Raw genomic sequence first — 17,756 nt, forward strand, 5'->3', positions numbered from 1 at the left:
TGAGAATGTTTTTATCTCCTGCACTGCAAAAACTCAAAATCTTACCAAGAATATTTGTCTTATTTCTAGTCAAAACAAATCTCATTCTACTTAAAATAAGACTCATGACATTACAGTAAAATCAGCTTGTTTTTAGACACTTTTTACTTATTTCAAGCAGATTTTCACTTGAAATAAGTAGAAAAATCTGACAGTGGAGCAAGTTTTTCTTTCTTATTACAAGCACAAAAAACTTGCTTTCACTGGCAGATTTTTCTACTTATTTCAAGTCAAAATTAGTTTGAAACAAATGAAAATGATCTAAAAACAAGTTTATTTTTAGGTGATGAGTCTTATTTTAAGTGGAAAGAGATTAGTTCTGACTAGAAATGAGACATTTTGACAAGAAATAAGACAAATATTCTTGGAAAGATTTTGAGTTTTTGCAGTGTGTGATCATGGCAATGGTTTAAATCCTCCTGTGCATGAACCAATCGGACGACTTTACTGTAATGTTTTTTATCCAGAGGTCATGGAGGTCGCTGCACGGCGGACAGATAAGCTTCTGACGATTTCATGTGGAAACATCAGAGATAAGTGACAGAGGTCACAGGGGAATCCCCCCCCCTCCTCCTCAGAGGGAGGAGGTGCTGCTGGCTAACCGCTGCCCCAGCCTGAGCTTCCGGCCCTGGGGCAACGACGCCTCCTCGTCGCCCTGCAGCTCCTCTATCACCCGGCTCCAGACACGGTGCCAGCAGGATACTGTGGTGACACAAGCCTGGGCCTCGGTCCCCCCCCCCCTGTCAACAAGACTGATGGAGAGAAGAAGAGGAGAGAAGAAGAGGAGGAGGAGGAGGAGGAGGAGGAGGAGGAGGAGGAGGAGGAGGAGGAGGAGGAGGACAGATTGATCAATAATGTCAAAACAGAAACAGAAGATTGAACCAACAGAGATGAAGTCAGACACAAAGAGAGACAGGAAACAGAGAGAGAAACCAACAGCAGAGGAGTCACTAATCACTTATTTTTTTTTATATAATAAGATAAATAAAAGGAGGTGAAAGTCTCTTTTTTTAGGAACAAGAATTGACATTGATATTAAATATTGATTATTGATCAGTGTCAAGGACATTTCAGGATATTGAACCTAAAAAAAACAAAAAAACAAACATAAACTCCTCTCAGACCAACAGGAGCTGAATCCGTTCATTGACTCTGTTTTGAAGTTATCCTCAGATGACATGAAGCCTTTTCCTCCGTCTCTGCAGTCTGATGAGTGACCACCAGGGGGCAGAGCAACACAGTGACACACACACACACACACACACATGCACGCACACATTCATACACACACACACACATTTACAAACACACACAGACACACAGAAAATCAAATGAGAAAGCTGAGCGGTTTAATGACTCATATGGGTGACTGACCTTGATTACCTATGGTTACCTGTCTCTGCACTGTGTGTGTGTGTGTGTGTGTGTGTGTGTGTGTGTGTGTGTGTGTGTGTGTGTGTGTGTGTGTGTGTGTGTGTGTGTGTGTGTGTGTGTGTGTGCGTGCGTGCGTGCGTGCGGCTGCAAAACAATAATTAAGTCATTTTATTTCTGATGTTCACTTGTTTTAATGAAGTCAAGCACATCATGCTGCTCCATATGTACCATTGTGTGTGTCTGTGCGTGTCTGTGTGTGTTGGCATGTCCCTGAGTGTGTATAATTAGTGTATGTGAAATACCGAAGTGTGTGTGTATGTGTGTGTGTGTTCAGATCAGAGCTGCTGAGCCTCTCACTGACTAATATTAGACGCTCTGCTTGTTGGACAGACTGACGGCTCATTATGAAGACTGGAAAAATAGGTGCAGACGTTCACACACACACACACACACACACACACACACACACACACACACACACACACACACACACACACACACACACACACACACACACAGAGACACAAACACACACACTCTCTCAGACCTCTCACACCATCTCTAAACTCCCAGAGCGGCCTTAGTGAAGCTCGGCCAGCGGGAGCCGCCCGCCTGACGCCAACATGAAAAACCTCTTGAGGTTTGAGAGTGTGTGTGTGTGTGTGTGTGTGTGCGTGCATGCGTGTGTGATTGTGTGTGTGAGTGTGTGTGATTGTGTGTGTGAGTGTGTGTTGGTTGCATGGTGGTTTTCGGAGGCTGACGACAGGACCCTGGTCAGTGTGTCAGGTTCACTCATGGGAAAGTATAAACAAGGTGAGGTGAGAAAAATGGCTGCTCTAAATTAGACTCTGTGTGTGTATGCGTGTGTGTGTGTGTGTGAACTCTGGGTTGGAGGCAGAACAGAGGGCATTGTGGGTAGATGGAGATGACTGGTGGTTAGGGTTTAAACAGCTTTTCTCTGCAGGAACAAGATGTGACTTCAGTGAATCACATCAGTCTGACACACCGTTCACACTCAGGATTTGATCCATGAACTCTTTAAGTTTTAAGATGAATCACATTTATCTTGTGTCTCATGTATAAACACCGATCAGACCTCACATTCAGACACTGATCATGTCTCGTGTAGATCAGAACAAACTCAAACTCAAGACCCGCAATTTTATTTTATGTGGCTCACAAGAAATAAAATGTCTTTCTTCCCATTAACTTACATAGAGATTTTTTCCTAATTGAGGTCCCATAGCGAGCTTCACTTCTGCTTCTGCTTAGGCTCTCTTTAAATGTCTGGTAGTAATGCTCTGGCCTGAGGCTCAGAGGTTACCACGGCAACTTGAGGTGGTTGCCAATGACGATAGAGGCCCCCCAGGCTGAGGCAGACAGAAACGTGGAGAAAAAGAGTGATTTTCTGCCTCTGCACTGGTCTCACATTTGGGCTTGTTCTGACAAAACGGTAGCTTCTATCAGAACAAGAAGCAGACCGTGGTCGTCGTAAGGACTTTCTGAACACTTTGATGTGACTTTGGTGTTTCTACAGGAAATATTTTGGAAACACTTGCGAGTTAAAAAGAGGGCTCCCTTCTGCTTGTCTCAGAAAATCTTTGTATTAGAGTCAATGAGGAGCAGAGAGGGGTCTGGTCGCACTGAGAGGCTCACAGTTTGAATTCTGAAAGTCTTTCTGCTTTGTTGAGCACATTGTTAGAGAGAGGACAAGTTTGTCTACAACTGTGGAAAAAAATCATGTGTGTGGAGTGTAAATTGTGGCCATGAGCAGCGTGGAAAGAGAAAGGTTTCAGATAATTTCAGACAACTTCTCCCACTCTAGCTGATGATGTCATCCACTCTAGCCAGAACATTCCGTGCAATACACACCCATTATAATCTCAACATTTCTCTTAAAATGATCATGGTCATTGAACAGTGATTGATCAAAAACTATAAAACCTATTGAAGCGTGGATTAAGACACCAATAGACAAGACTTGTGTCTACATTTTACAGTTTGAATGGAGTCTCTGGGTGAAAGTATGCCAGAGAAGTAGACGTTTGAAAAACTCCAATAATTTGTTTGTTTTTTGACCTGATCCCATTCATTCTTTATGAGACAGTTTTTGTAGTTTTACGCGATCACAAATAGAACAGTGTAGCAGAAGCAGTGTATTCAGTATCTATTCCTTTGTTTATTGTAATGATTTTTCTACAAAATAAACAGTAAAAGATTTAATCTCAAATGTAGTGTAATGTGAACTCAGCCTCAACAACTGTTAGAAAACTGCTCTAAAACACAGTAACCAAGACACTGCACACCAAGAGAAGAATCTGAAATCCCTCTGATACTTCCTGAAGTAAAACATGAGCTGTGTCACATCAGTTATTAAGAAACATGACAGTTTATCTAGAAATGATTTCTGCTTTCAAACAGAAGCTCAAACAGCTGCAGCCGCTCACACTGAGGCTTTAGTTGAGCCACAGTCGTCTGACTTCAAGATCATTACCATTACATATCCAACATGTAGTTTGAGCACCTTTACTTCTTCTTCATCAGCTTTTCTTCTTAAAAGTGTAAATCTGGACACATGTATAAACACAGACTGGTCTCGTAAAGCTTAAACAAAACAAAAACACAGGTGACAAATTCTGTGAAATATTTTTATGTGATAGAACAAAATGTGAAAATATCTTGTTTATGTTGACACAGATCTTATTTCATTCATTGACTTCAGGGGGGGGCAGGAGTGTGTCTGGACCTGTTATTTACAGTATTTGTTTGTTTTTGTTTTTATGATTGACAGATAAATTATAATAGAATATAAAATACTTTATTGCCGGTCTATTCAACCCCAGAGTGGCCCGACCCAGGGTCCCATAAGAAATGTAGAAAAACCTGAACCATGAGCCTTCACATACTGTGAACACTGTGCCTAGGTCACCAAAATGTTTATTTTAATTCATAAGGGAAGCAAGTTATTGCTAATACTGGGCACTTTTTAATTTTTTTATGCACTTTGATTGGTGCCTGGGTTTAGATATGAACAAGATGTTTATTTTTTATTTCATAAGTGGAGTGAAGTATTGCCACTACCTCAGTTTCTGTTCAGTTAAAGCTTTTTTCATTGTTTTTATGCACTTTTGATGTGCCTTTGTCAAATGTGACAAATTTTTTAAAGGGAAACAATGAATAAACAGTTCTTGTTTTTCAAAATACATAATTTGTGTTAGTTTAAAACCATAAGCCGCTGAAAATGTCTGGCCCAGATACATTTCTTGATTTTTAAAAATCTGGCTCAACTGAATGTGTAATCGAATAGCCCTGCTTTATTGTCGACCATTTGCAAAGGGCAGAAATGAGATGATAAAAGATTCAGTGACATTTTTCAGTGTGGTCTCAGAACTTCTCTTGTGTCTCCTTCATCTTTAGTTTCCCACAAAGTTCCTGGGTCGTGTTTTCATCTCCACCCTCTTGAAGGAGTAGCGTTCCCCCGTGCGTCCGTCCGTCAGGATGTACCACGTGCCCCAGTAGATCCCGTTGGTCACGCCGCTGTAGCGCCCCCGGTAGTACCGTCCGTTCAGGTTGGCGGCCAGGCAGGAATCGAACCACCAGCCGGCGCCGTAGTAGTGCCCGCAGTTCCCGGTCGCGTAGCGGTCGTGGTCTCGGTCGGCGGTGCTGAAGGCGCGGCCGTCGTGGTTGTACCGTTTGCTGTAGCTCAGGGCGTTTCCTGCGTCTCCAGAGTACTCACGGGCCGTCAGACGATACCTGGGAAACAACAGGAGAGAGAGAGTTTGTGTGTGTGTGTGTGTGTGTGTGTGTGTGTGTGTGTGTGTGTGTGTGTGTGTGTGTGTGTGTGTGTGTAGCAGGAAACACACACAACCTACAGTACACACACCAGTCAAAAAAGCAAAACACACGCTCCATCTTTCTTTGTGGATGCTGAAGACTCTGAATCTGTGGATCTTATCACCAAGTTAAAGGACAATTCCAGGTAAATTCAACCTGGGCTCTAGTTTACAAACAAACCCCTCAGTGTATGTTTGAAAACATCTGACGCTGTCTGTGGACAAAATTGTGGTTTTGTGGGATGTAAAAAGCCTAAACAGCCTAAGATCTGTCCACTCCCATTCTACGTTGCTGTGGCGATGCAGGGACAGACAGAACTCCTGCAGAACAGGAGACAGTAAAAAGAAAATCTGCAGATTCATTCTGTTAGACCTAAAATATTATATATGTATATATATTATATATAAATATTTGTCCTTTAATGCTGCAATGCAAGGACGTATTATGGAAATATCACTTTGTGAAGGCTCTTTAAAGGAATAGTTCACCAAAAAATGAAATCCAGTCATTAGTGACTCCCCCTCATGCTGATGAATACTCCAGAGTAGTTTTTTATTCCTCAAAGTGCATCTGGAGACCCGGGAGGCCGGTTCCTAGTCCAACGAAAACTTAATATGAGAGTAAAAAAAACCCTCCATAAAACTACACAAAAACCATTTAATATTCCTCCACACTGCTCATCCACTGCAATCCAAGTGTCCTGAAGGGAGATAGTCCAGAGTTTACTGGAAACAACCTCATTTAGGACATTTTTACAGCCTAAACAGTCCTGTATTGAATTTGCCTGGTGCGCGCTCTCGCGCTCACGCGATGCACAGACGTGACCGGACTTGCCTAAATGACGTTGGCCGGTGCATATTCTCATTTGTCCAGGTCATAGTATTTCAAAGGAGGTTAAATCGAAAGCAACTGGACTTAGTTATTTGTCTAGGAAGACGTTTCACCTCTCATCCAAGAGGCTTCATCAGTTCATGTACGCAGCTGACCAGGCTGGGACTAAAAAACTAAATGACGTTGTTTCCAGTAAAGTCTGGACTATCTCCCTTCAGGACACTTGGATTGCAGTGGACGAGCAGTGTGGAGGAAGATTAAATGGTTTTTGTGTAGTTTTATGGACGTTTTTGTGTCGGGCCCTATTACTCTCATATAAAGTTTTGGTTGGACTAGGAACCGGCCTCCCGGGTCTCCAGATGCACTTTGAGGAATAAAAAACTACTCTGGAGTATTCATCAGCATGAGGGTGAATTTCATTTTTTGGTGAACTATTCCTTTAACAAATATCTGAGTTAGAATTGACAAATAAATCAGTGATGTTCAGGCTCCTGAGGTTGAAATCCATGTGGTTTTACCAGCTGTTCCCTCTGCTGTCTGACAATGATGTCATTAGTTTTCTAATTAGCATAATCCCACCCCTACCTGTAGAAGGGGGCGTGGCCTGGCGAGCAGTGGCTCATTTGCATTTAAAGGGACAGACACTGAAACCAGCCGTTGTGAACAGAGAGAGCTGTGATGTTTGATCCTTGGAGGATTTTGACTTTAAGAACCTGGGAACTGTTTTACATTGGTGGAAAAGAGGCAGAATATGTCTCCTTTAAAGTCCCTGAACATTTAGGTTTGAATCAGTTTGAGTCACGGGATGCTGCAGGGAGACACTCCCACTGGAAGTTAAAGGGATAGTTCACCCCAAATTCAAATTGCACTCATTATCTACTCACCCTCATGTCGACTAAGGGCTGGGAGACGTTTCAGAGTCCTCCGTGGCTTCTCTGAGTTACAGGGGGTCTCGGCGTAGCAGTGCATGTCCATATAACGGTTGCAAATGGACTTTTCTTCGTAACAAAAAGACACACCAAAAAACATCCAAATACCTCCATGCTGCTCGTATGTAACGTCCGTCTTGTATTGAAGAAATGTGAAATTGTTCCGAAAATTAAATAAGTCTATATTTCAAGCTTGTTTGTAGCGGAAGCTCCTCTTCCTGGTCCGTCCAAATTGGATTGGAATATAGACTTATTTAATTTTTTTTGGAACAATTTCGCATTTTGGGGCTTCAATACAAGACGGACATTACAGACGAGCAGCATGGAGGTATTTGGATGTTTTTTGGTGTGTCTTTTTGTTACGAAGAAAAGTGGTATCCATTTGCAACCGTTATATGGATATGCACTGCTATGAAGAAACCACAGATAACTCTGAAACTTCTCCCAGCCCTTAGTCGACATGAGGGTGAGTAGATAATGAGTGCAATTTGAATTTTGGGTGAACTATCCCTTTAAGTTTAATTTCTGATCTTTTTTCTGAACTTTAGTCTGACATTTTATTCATAATTATTCTAGAGAGGGTGGACTCTCTGACCAGTGTGTGTGTGTGTGTGTGTTTCACCTCTGTGCCTCCGAGGCCACCCTGAAGTTGCTGTAGGTGGCCTGGCGGCTCTGGTGGTGCCAGTCCTCCAGCTCGACGCGGAGCTGGTGCTGCCCGGGGGAGGAGGAGGAGGAGGAGGAGGAGGAGGAGGTGAGGGCGGACAGGGCAGCGTTCCCCAGCCAGTGCTCTCCCTGCGGACTTCCAAAGCCGTCCCGGTATTCCTGCCACGTCCTGTTGAAGTCCAGCGACCCGTCCTGCCGGCTCTGGATCACTGTCCAACCACCGCCCGCCGTCTCCATGTCACATTTAGCCTGAACCACAACAACAAGGAGGACTTTGATGTCACAAAGCCACAGATCCACAGATAGCAGGCTCATCTCTAAAAGCAGCGCGGCAGCACGGAGAGGGAGGGGCTTGTCTCTGAGTTTTATGAGCGCGGTCGGTGGATCTGAAATACCTCCAGAGCTGCTCGCTGCAGGTCGGGCTGGATGGTGTAGATGCCATTCTCTTTGATGCCGAGCCTGTAAATCTCTGCACAATCCTGAGGATGCAGCTTCTCCACGGGGGCGACTGCATGGGAAACACACACACACACACACACACACACACACACACACACACACACACACACACACACACACACACACACACACACACACACACACACACACAGTGCATCTTTTCTTTTTACGTAATACTCAGATTTTAGTTTATTTTCAGAATTTACATTACAACAATGCATGTAACCGTACAGTAAGTAGTGGTCGGATCTATCTATCTATAACTGGAGTAGAAAATGCAAAGAAAAACAGAAAACAAGACAAAACAGAAAATAAAACAGAAAGAAATAAAACTTGGCACTTAGGCTTTCCATAGGAAAAACTCAATGTCTTTGTACCATTGAGTTATAGAGTGGGAGGTTTCTCACTGATCCAATTAAATAATATACATTTTATTGTCGTAGTCTTGATCTTTTCACATCTATAACTCAACAACTGTTTAAAGGTGCAGCCTCAATAGGAAACTATAATATAATAATATTGCTGTAATTTCCTTAGATACACACGACCAGAACTTTGATATTCTTGACACAGTGTTGGGCACATTACTTTGTGAAAAAGTCCCAAAAAAGTAACTGAGTTAGAAACGTAACATACAACTACATTATAAAAGTAATATTTACCAGGAAAAGTAACTATTGTGTTTGTTTTTTTTTTAAATAAAATGCTCAAATATGTCAAATTACTTGGGCTCCTCCTCCCTAACCCTCCTGTTTATCTGGAACTAACCAACTCACACAGTATTCCTCCACACAGACAGGCGGAGGGATACGGAGTGAGTTCCAGATAAATGTCTTTTTTCCAACCAGTTGGTGCACTGAAAAAAAATGTGTATATACTGTAATGTAGGCTACATTTTAACAGATGTATTATTATTTTGTGATGGGACATCTTGAGTCAAGTATAACGGAGCATTTTATTGTCAGAAACTTTTTTGATTACTCGTAGCGCCATCAGTCTTGCCGTTGTTCCCATCACTGTTTTTGACACAATGCATCTTTATTCACCTTAGCGACCAAACAACAACACCTGGGTCATGTGATCCCCCCCCCCCCCCCTCCCCAGCCCACCCCCTCCTCACCTGTAGGTGGGTGTTGTGTGATGCTCCTCAGGAAGAGCAGCAGGTCTCTCTCTCCGTCTCTGCCCACAGCTGCACTTTCTGTCAGAGATCAGACCATCACAGGGAGGAAGAACAAGAACAAGAACAAGTAGATGAAGATGAAGATGAAGATGAAGATGGTAGATGAAGAAGAAGAAGAAGAAGAAGAAGAAGAAGAAGAAGAAGAAGAAGAAGAAGAAGAAGATGAACAAGAACAAGAAGATGAAGATGAAGATGAACAAGAAGATGAAGATGAAGAAGAACAAGAACAAGAAGATGAAGATGAAGATGAAGATGAAGAAGAACAAGAACAAGAAGATGAAGACGAACAAGAACAAGAAGAAGCTTCTAGTGTGTGTCTCTCTGTGTCTGTGTCTGTGTGCATGTGTGTGTGTGTGTGTGTGTGTACACATAGTTCTTCTTTGCAGTTAAATTCCTATGCACTCACCTATGACCGACACTTAGCAGACCTCATTCAGGTTCTGTTTACTATGTGTGGGGGAGTCGCTGCACTGGCATGTGTGTGTGTGTGTATATGTGTGTGTGTGTGTGTGTGTGTGTGTGTGTGTGTGTGTGTGTGTGTCCTGCTCACCCAGCCTCTGGGCCATCGCTCCGAGGGTCTGGCTGTGACAGTGGAGGTCACACTCCGTCAGCACGGCGGCCATCAGAGCCAAGATGGCCCCCAGAGAGTTGCTGTCGGTGCCGCCGGTCTCCTGCACCGACCTCATGCAGCGCTGCAGCTGAACCAGACGCTCCCTGACGCCTCCGGCCTGCAACACACGACACAGAGACGACACAGAGAGGGACAGATCAGTGAACGAAGCCTCGTTGTGTGTTAAAGGGACAACGAGGAATTTTGGAAAGCGAAGTGTTCTCATACTACATTTACCATGAGCCTCCGCACGCACGGTGAAATTCTTGGACCGGCGCAAAACAGACGTCTTGCCAAGAATGTTTTCATTCATCAAGAATTAAAGTCAGAGGTTCGAAGACGATCACATACCGTCGTAGTTCCGACCAGAAACGCTGGTCGGCTCACCCAGCACTTCCACCATTAATTAAAATAACAAAATAACGATAGAGACAAAACGATATATTTATTGAAAATGGGCCCATTAACAAGTGTGGGTAACGGAGATTCATCCACATTAATATGAGACTTTTTTATAACCAAATAGAAACTCCTCGTTGTCCCTTTAAAGTGGAGGCAGCGTCCTGGAAAACCTGGAAAACCTAAAGAGATTTGTTCAATTCGTCCATCTTTATTATATGCCTGTGTGATTTGGTGTTTGCTCTTGGAGTGCTTTGGGGGCCACAAACAAAATCTTGTTTAGGGCCACGAAAATCCTAGGGCCGGCCCTGATAATTTCTCAGCATGTCAGAGATTATTCCATAATGTACAAAATAAGGTACAAGAACGGGGGTGTTAGTGTTTGGTGTGGTCCTGGTCTGGAAAACTATTTCAAGGAAAGAGTGGGAACCCTGAGTGTGTGTGTCTGTGTGTGTATCATCCACTGGTTTGGAGGGAAGGTGACATCTCGGTGGCATCCGTCTCTTTACACTTACATCAGCCTTTGTGATCACGTCCCTCTCTAACTCGACACCTGTTGCTGCATGAGCTCAGCGCGGCCGTCTGACGAGGACATTTTTAAAGCAGCAGGTCTGGTTTTATCCTCCTGTGATTGCTGAGAGAGTCGCTGGCTGGCTGCTCCGCTCTGTGAGCCGCTGCCAACTTTAGTGAGCCGCCGTCGTCCCCCAGAGAGACGACCGGCCGACCCACCCACCGGGCCCCGGGGCCTCACGGCTCTCAGCTACTACGCTGCTGCTCAGTTGTTGTTGTTGGCACGTGTGAATGAACCGACCGAGGCTCAGGGTCAGAGACAGAGTCAGAGTCAGCTGATGGATCTGAACCTCCTCACTGTCCTCTGCCTCCAGGGCCGGCTCTAGACATTTTGGTTCCCCAGAACGAATCGCCTTGTTGTTTTACAAAACCAGCATGAGAACAATAGTGACAGACGAGAGTTTTGCTATATTTATCTAATTTGTCATGTCACTATATCACGGTTTAGACTAATCTGATGTCTGTAAAGTCTATAAAACCAATGATTGGACAAACCAGATACCCCCAAACTGAGGGAGACATGGAGCAGGCACCCCCATCAAGGGATAGTTCACCCAAAATTCAAATTGCACTCATTATCTCCTCCCCCTCATGTGGACTAAGGGCTGGGAGATTTTTCAGAGTCCTCCGTGGCTTCTCTGAGTTACAGGGTGTCTCGGCGTAGCAGTGCATGTCCATATGACAGTTGCAAATGGATACCAACTGTCTTCGTAACAAAAAGACACACCAAAAAACATCCAAATACCTCCATGCTGCTCGTATGTAATGTCTGTCTTGTATTGAAGCCCCGAAATGCGAAATTGTTCCGGAAAAAATTAAATAAGTCTATATTTCAAGCTTGTTTGTAGCGGAAGCTCCTCTTCCTGGGCTTCAATACAAGAGGGACATTACATACGAGCAGCATGGAGGTATTTGGATGTTTTTTGGTGTGTCTTTTTGTTACGAAGAAAAGTGGTATCCATTTGCAACCGTAACGCAGAGAAGCCACGGGTAGCTCTGAAACTTCTCCCAGCCCTTAGTCGACATTTTTTCTAAACATGTAAAATGTCCCTCTGCCATTTATAAAGTCAGACCTTGTCCACTGATACCAATGCCAATATCAACAATGTCTGTCAAGTGCATGATAATCCTGCAGACAAGCTCAATTCAAAATGACATTTTTATATGAACCTACAAAGTCTCATTCTACATGTGCAATGACAATAAAGTTTATTCTACAAGATCTGTGAACTGATAAAACTCCTGTCACCTACCTTGGGCTCCATCCTCAGAGCTGCAGCGTCCGGCATGGCTGGAGGGGAATCCCCCGTCCTGCAGGCTGCTGCTGCTGCTGTCCCGGTCTGACCCTCGCAGGCCACCGTACCCACCCCTGCAGCCCCTGTAGCCCCTGTAGCCCCTGAGCCGGGCTGTTGGGGCTGGGGGGGCGCCGCCACCAGACTGTCCCTGCAGGGCGGCTGCGTGCAGGCCGGGGAAGCATCTAAACAGAGCAGCGCTCCCACGTACAGCGACAGCAGCAGAGGCAGCACGCCGAGGGAGCCCAGAGGCATCATGGGAAAAACCTTGGTGGAGGTGTGAACTCTGGTCCTGGTCCTGGTCCTGGTCCTGGTCCTGGTCCGGGCCTCGTCTCTTCCCTCTGGGCCGGTGGTCGCTGCTCGTCCTGCTGCTGCCGGTGGAGGAGGAGGAGGTGGTGATGATGATGATGAGTCTCTTCAGACTTCAGCCTTCTCTCTCTGAGTCTCTTCAGGTGGAAACAAAGTCAGTTTATGTTTTCTCCTCTCTGTGCTTCTCTCATCCTCCTCTTCCCTTCTCTTCTCTTCTCTTCTCTTCTCTTCTCTTCTCCTCTTCTCTTCTATTTTCTTCTCTTCTCTCCTCTCCTCTTCTCTCCTCTTCTCCTCTCTTCTCTTCTCTCCTCTTCTCTCCTCTTCTCCTCTCTTCTCTCCTTCTCTTCTCTTCTCTTCTTCTTCTTTACTCACTCCTCCCTCTCTCTCCCTCTCTCTCTCTGTCTCTCCGTCAGTACTGAGGTTGCTTTGGCTCAGATTCCTAGATAACTGCAGCACTCTTTGCTGTCTGACACGCACTAATGCACCCACCCCCTGACGCACACGCACACACACACACACACACACACACACACACACACACACACACACACACACACACACACACACACGCACACAATCTGTCCATCTCTTTAACTCATCTCATTCTCTCTCTCTCTCTCCCACACAGCCACACACAGAGCTGAGCTGCATGTTGACACACACACACACGACCTCACTACATCCTGTAATATCATGCACACACTCTTTTTGTTCCTGAGCTGTGTGTGTACCTGTGTGTCCTCCTCCACTCGTGTTTTTCACGTGATGATGATGATGGTGATGGTGGTGGTGTTTGGTGTTTGTGCAGATGAAGCTGCAGCAGATGCTTCAGGTATGCAGCAGCAGCAGTAGCAGCAGCAGCAGCAGCAGCAGCAGCAGCAGCAGCGGCGATGGCCGTGGCGGCGCCTCGTGTCCTTTGTGCGTCCGTGTTTGTGTTGACAAACTGAGTTTCCCCCCGAAAAGAGGTTGTAAAAGACTCAGCGTCAATAGGTGAGAGAGCAGGAATTCCTCCATAAACAGCAGAGAGCAGAGACACACTCCCTGTAACCAGAAGGACAAACACACATGTGCACACACACGCACACACAAACACACAAAAACACACACACACACACTTGGATCAGTCAATCTGTAGTTTTGTATTTATACATCTCATGTATCACTCCTATATACCTCTGATACATCTTTATACCTTTGATGTGTGCAATAATCTCCACTCTGCTGCTACAATGTTCTTAAAGGGATAGTTCAACATTTTGGCAAATTGGCCTGCATTGCCATAATTCCCTCATCAAACTCATCAAATACACAATCCAACAACTCCAAAACGCTCTGGTGGACAAGTTGTGACCTGCACATTCACCACGCTATGAGATAATAACAGAACGTTACCAGACAGAGTTAGAATTTACCTCTAAAACAACTCTGTCATTCGGTAACGTTCTTGAGAAACCAAGAAATCCCATGAGCCTCCGTAGCGTAGCTCTGAGAATTAAAGGTAAAGAACCTACTGCTAAGACTATAGGGATTATGGCAATGGGCCAATTTGCCAAAATGTTGAACTATCCCTTTAATACACTTTTATTTTTTTACACCGCTATTATTATTTTATTATTATTATTCAGCTCCTTTTTACTTGCACCAATTATATAGATCATATTTATATTTATATGTTTGTATTGTTTACAGATCTATTTAATATTGTTTATTTCTGTGTCCTTCCGAGCAACGACATTTCGTCGCCAAAAATCACTGTTGTGTTTCTTGTGCAATGACAATAAAGAAAGTCTAAGTCAGAAGCAACAGCTTCATCCTGCAGCTCAGCAGCTCTGTAAAGATCTGAGATGAAGATGAAGAGGAAATGACATCATAATCCTCCTAACTCACCTCCACTCTCACCTGACATGACGACATCATAGTTTATATCTGCAGCTCTTCACACTGACATTTCTGCAAGAAGGTAAAATAAGTTTTTGAGTTATATAATGTCACATAAACACGTCATGACTGCAGCGGTATCACACATCACACACTGGTCTATTTAGTAAACGTCTTATTTTGAAAAAGGCAAAACACACACAATCCTCTCTGAATGTTTCATAATTGTATTTACTGTGTGTGTGTGTGTGTGTGTGTGTGTGTGTGTGTGTGTGTGTGTGTGTGTGTGTGTGTGTGTGTGTGTGTCGGTGTGTTAATTAATTGTCAGAGCTTTTCCTGGTATTTCCTGCGGATTATGATGATGAGCTGTTTGTGGATCCTTTCATGTGTGTGTGTGTGTCAGTAGGTATTATCAGATGAGATAATCCTCTGATTTGATAAACAGACTCAGCGTTTTCACCATCGTCACCTCAGACTGAGCAGCAACACACACACACACACACACACACACACACACACACACACACACACACACACACACACACACAGGCAGCATAAAGAAGATCACTCATCCATCTCTAACCTGTGTGGTGGAAACACGGCTGCAGGCTGAAGACTCACTTCAGGATAAAACGACAGCGTCCTCTAGTGGTCGGACGTCAGAGTAGAGACTCCATGTCCAAACACTGAAGGCATCAGTCTCCTTATTGTATGTTGATGATACAAGGATGAAAAAATATCAGTAATGAGCAGTGTTGGGAACGTTACTTTTAAAAAGTAATTAGTTATAGTTACTAATTACTGCTCCCAAAAAGTAACTGAGTTAGTAACTCCACTACTTCACTATAATAGTAACTAGTTACCAGGGAAAGTAACTATTGCGTTACTTTTTCTTTCTTTTTTTTAAGTTTAAATATGTCGAAGAATTTGGATTTTTTTTCTCTCATTTTTAAATTGTATTTTATTGTTTTCATATATTTCACTGATCGCAATTATGGAATGCGAGTGTGTGTTTTATTGAAAGCGAGGCTGGTGTGCCTATGAAAATAGGTTACAGTGGGTTTTTTAAGTGCTGTGGCTACAAGCAAATCTCATATTGTCTCTGTACAAAGACAACAAAGACCTTTTTAAATGTGAAAACAGCGGAGACCTATTCAAGATTTGCGTTTAAAGCAGATATCAGTGGAATGTTTTTGTTAATATAAGTCCTAAATAGTCCTATTTTCCGTCAGCAATCACTTACATGAAGTATTTCAGCCTAAACACGAGTCTCTCCGTCACTCTGCTCTGCTGTAACCCGAGGAGAAAATTTTCCTTGTGGGATACAAGTGTTATCCAATGAGGAGAGAGAACGGCATGAAGGGCTGTGTGTGCAGCCAAGGGATGCGCGTGAATGTGGTGACGTAGCACGAGGACCAATTGATGCCTGACAAGGGCGGGGGCTGCTAACTCATGGTGCGTTCAAAGAAACTCGTACTTTGTGTTTTTCCTTCCTGTGAAGTCATACCAGTTCGATCTGGTACGAGTTCACGGGTCGGAAGTTACGAGTGGCCGTTAGGGAACTTTCACAGACAACAGGATGGTAAAAACACGAGCTACGGGTTACCTGGAACTAGGGTTGCACGGTATACCGGTACTAGATTGGTACCGGGGTACTAACGCATTTAAAACGGTACCATACTGCGCTTAGATGGGACCGGTACTTTCATTCTGCGCCGCCAGCAGCGGTGACGTCACCGCGTGAAGTCGCCGCATTGTAATTTGAGCCGCGAGGAGCGAGAGAGCGAGTCACAAACGAAGCAAGGTGCTTTTTATCATTACCGTTACAGCGCCACCTGTCCATGTGCCTGTGTTTGTGTGTGTGTCTGTGTGTGTGCGCCGCGCGCAAGAGAGAGACGGCCGCCACAGCCTCGTTAATAAGTTTTGTTTTTACCGCGGATCACCACTGGCTGCATGCTCTCTCTGTCTCTCTCTCTCTCTCTCTCTCTGTGAGTGAGTGAGCACGGCGAAGCAGCGCTACGCAGAGATGAATTAACGGAACGATATTGCGTTGATGGGGTGGGGGGAACAGAATCAATTTGGTCTACATATGGGAAACAATAGGTGTATGTTTGAGTAACATGAACATTTGTGTTTCATTCTATAAACTACTGATAACAATTTCTCCCAAAAATTACAACTGGTCAAAATAACAAAAAAAGATGCAGTGTTTTCAGACCTCAAATAATGCAAAGAAAACAAGTTGATGTTCATTTTTAAACAGACATTTTTTAATTTAGGAAGAGTTCAGATTAATATAGATGGAATGTTAATCCTGCAGCAGCAGTAACTGTTTACTGATTTCCTGTTTTATGGTCCAAAATTTTTCTATTAAAATAAAGCCAATAATGACATTTTTTGTGTTCTCTTTTTATGTGGAAAAGTACCGAAAAGTATCGAAAAGTATCGAAAAACATGTTGGTACCGATACCGGTACCAAAATGTTGGTATCGTGACAACACTACCTGGAACGCTACCAAGTCGTAGTTGTGACTTGAAGCTGTAATTTACGGTTTCAAAAGCCTGCCTTGAACGCAGCATTAGCCGAAACGGCCGTGAAGCTGATATCTGCTTTAATAACAGGTGAAACGTCAAAATTAATTTATTCATGGCCACATTAAGTGAAATTATTAACTTTACCGATTATCCATCTGATTATCTGTCCTGCTGCGAGCGCACAACAGGGTATCTGCGGATCCTTAAAAAGTCTTAAATTCATGTATCTAAAATTAAGGCCTTAAAAAGTATTAAATTTATTAGAAAATTCTAAGATGGTCTTAAATATATAATACACAGCATCATAAAATATGTATGCACTTAAACTTTCTTATGCCCACCATGGGCGAGCATTTCACTCGCATTTGCCCCTAAAAAAAAAAACATGTGTGAACCGGAAAAATCACAAAAAGAAAGAGCACACGATTGGTCAAAAACTACAAACCCCACAATTATCTGGCCTCAACAATAACAGTAGTTAGTGTAAGTAAGGGAGAGTGGAGCTGTAGGTGAAAAGAGGAAACAACGCCACGTCTGGTCCTGTTCTATGTTGTTCGTTCACACCGTCACCGTTTATTCGTTACGTCCGCGGTGTAAAAGGCCGTGACGCAAAGACGCGATTAGGCGCGAGACGCGATTAGGCGCGAGACGCGGTAGACGCGACTTTTTTTTTTTTGCGACGCTACACCCGATTCTTTTATGGCGACGGGACCTTCGCGTCTTCGTCCTTTTCATCGTGTTTGGCGGGAAGACCCGCAAGGGGCTTCCCGCCAAACACGAGGAACGCTTTTTTTTCGCTCGAGTTTATACGCGCGACCAAACGCGAGATACGCGAGAAATGCGATTTATCGCTC

The 17,756-nt window shown here is 43.9% G+C and overlaps 1 protein-coding gene across 1 annotated transcript; it reads right to left on the minus strand.

Annotated features, from left to right (window-relative positions):
- Window positions 1-4,500: 4,500 nt before the first annotated feature.
- On the minus strand, window positions 4,501-12,233 carry LOC310985951 (fibroleukin). Its single transcript, XM_083971631.1, has 6 exons — window positions 12,142-12,233; window positions 9,860-10,037; window positions 9,250-9,327; window positions 8,066-8,178; window positions 7,630-7,919; window positions 4,501-5,166 (listed from the first exon to the last, which is right to left on the minus strand). Exons 1-6 carry the CDS (start codon window positions 12,175-12,177, stop codon window positions 4,827-4,829), a joined length of 1,035 nt encoding a protein of 344 aa, XP_083827757.1. The 5' UTR covers window positions 12,178-12,233; the 3' UTR covers window positions 4,501-4,826.
- Between the last annotated feature and the right edge of the window lie 5,523 nt (window positions 12,234-17,756).

The sequence above is a fragment of the Trachurus trachurus genome (genome assembly GCF_905171665.1).
Source record: "Trachurus trachurus genome assembly, chromosome: 5".
In the NCBI taxonomy this organism is placed as follows: domain Eukaryota; kingdom Metazoa; phylum Chordata; class Actinopteri; order Carangiformes; family Carangidae; genus Trachurus; species Trachurus trachurus.

What these genes read in the sequence shown, in the direction of transcription:
- LOC310985951 (XM_083971631.1), bottom strand. Translation starts at nt 12,177, where the DNA reads ATGCCGGACGCTGCAGCTCTGAGGATGGAGCCCAAG. An exon ending in TGCAGCGAGCAGCTCTGGAG is followed by an intron (nt 7,920 to 8,065) that starts GTATTTCAGATC and finishes GTTGTGGTTCAG; the next exon opens with GCTAAATGTGACATGGAGAC. An exon ending in GTGGCCTCGGAGGCACAGAG is followed by an intron (nt 5,167 to 7,629) that starts GTGAAACACACA and finishes GTTGTTTCCCAG; the next exon opens with GTATCGTCTGACGGCCCGTG.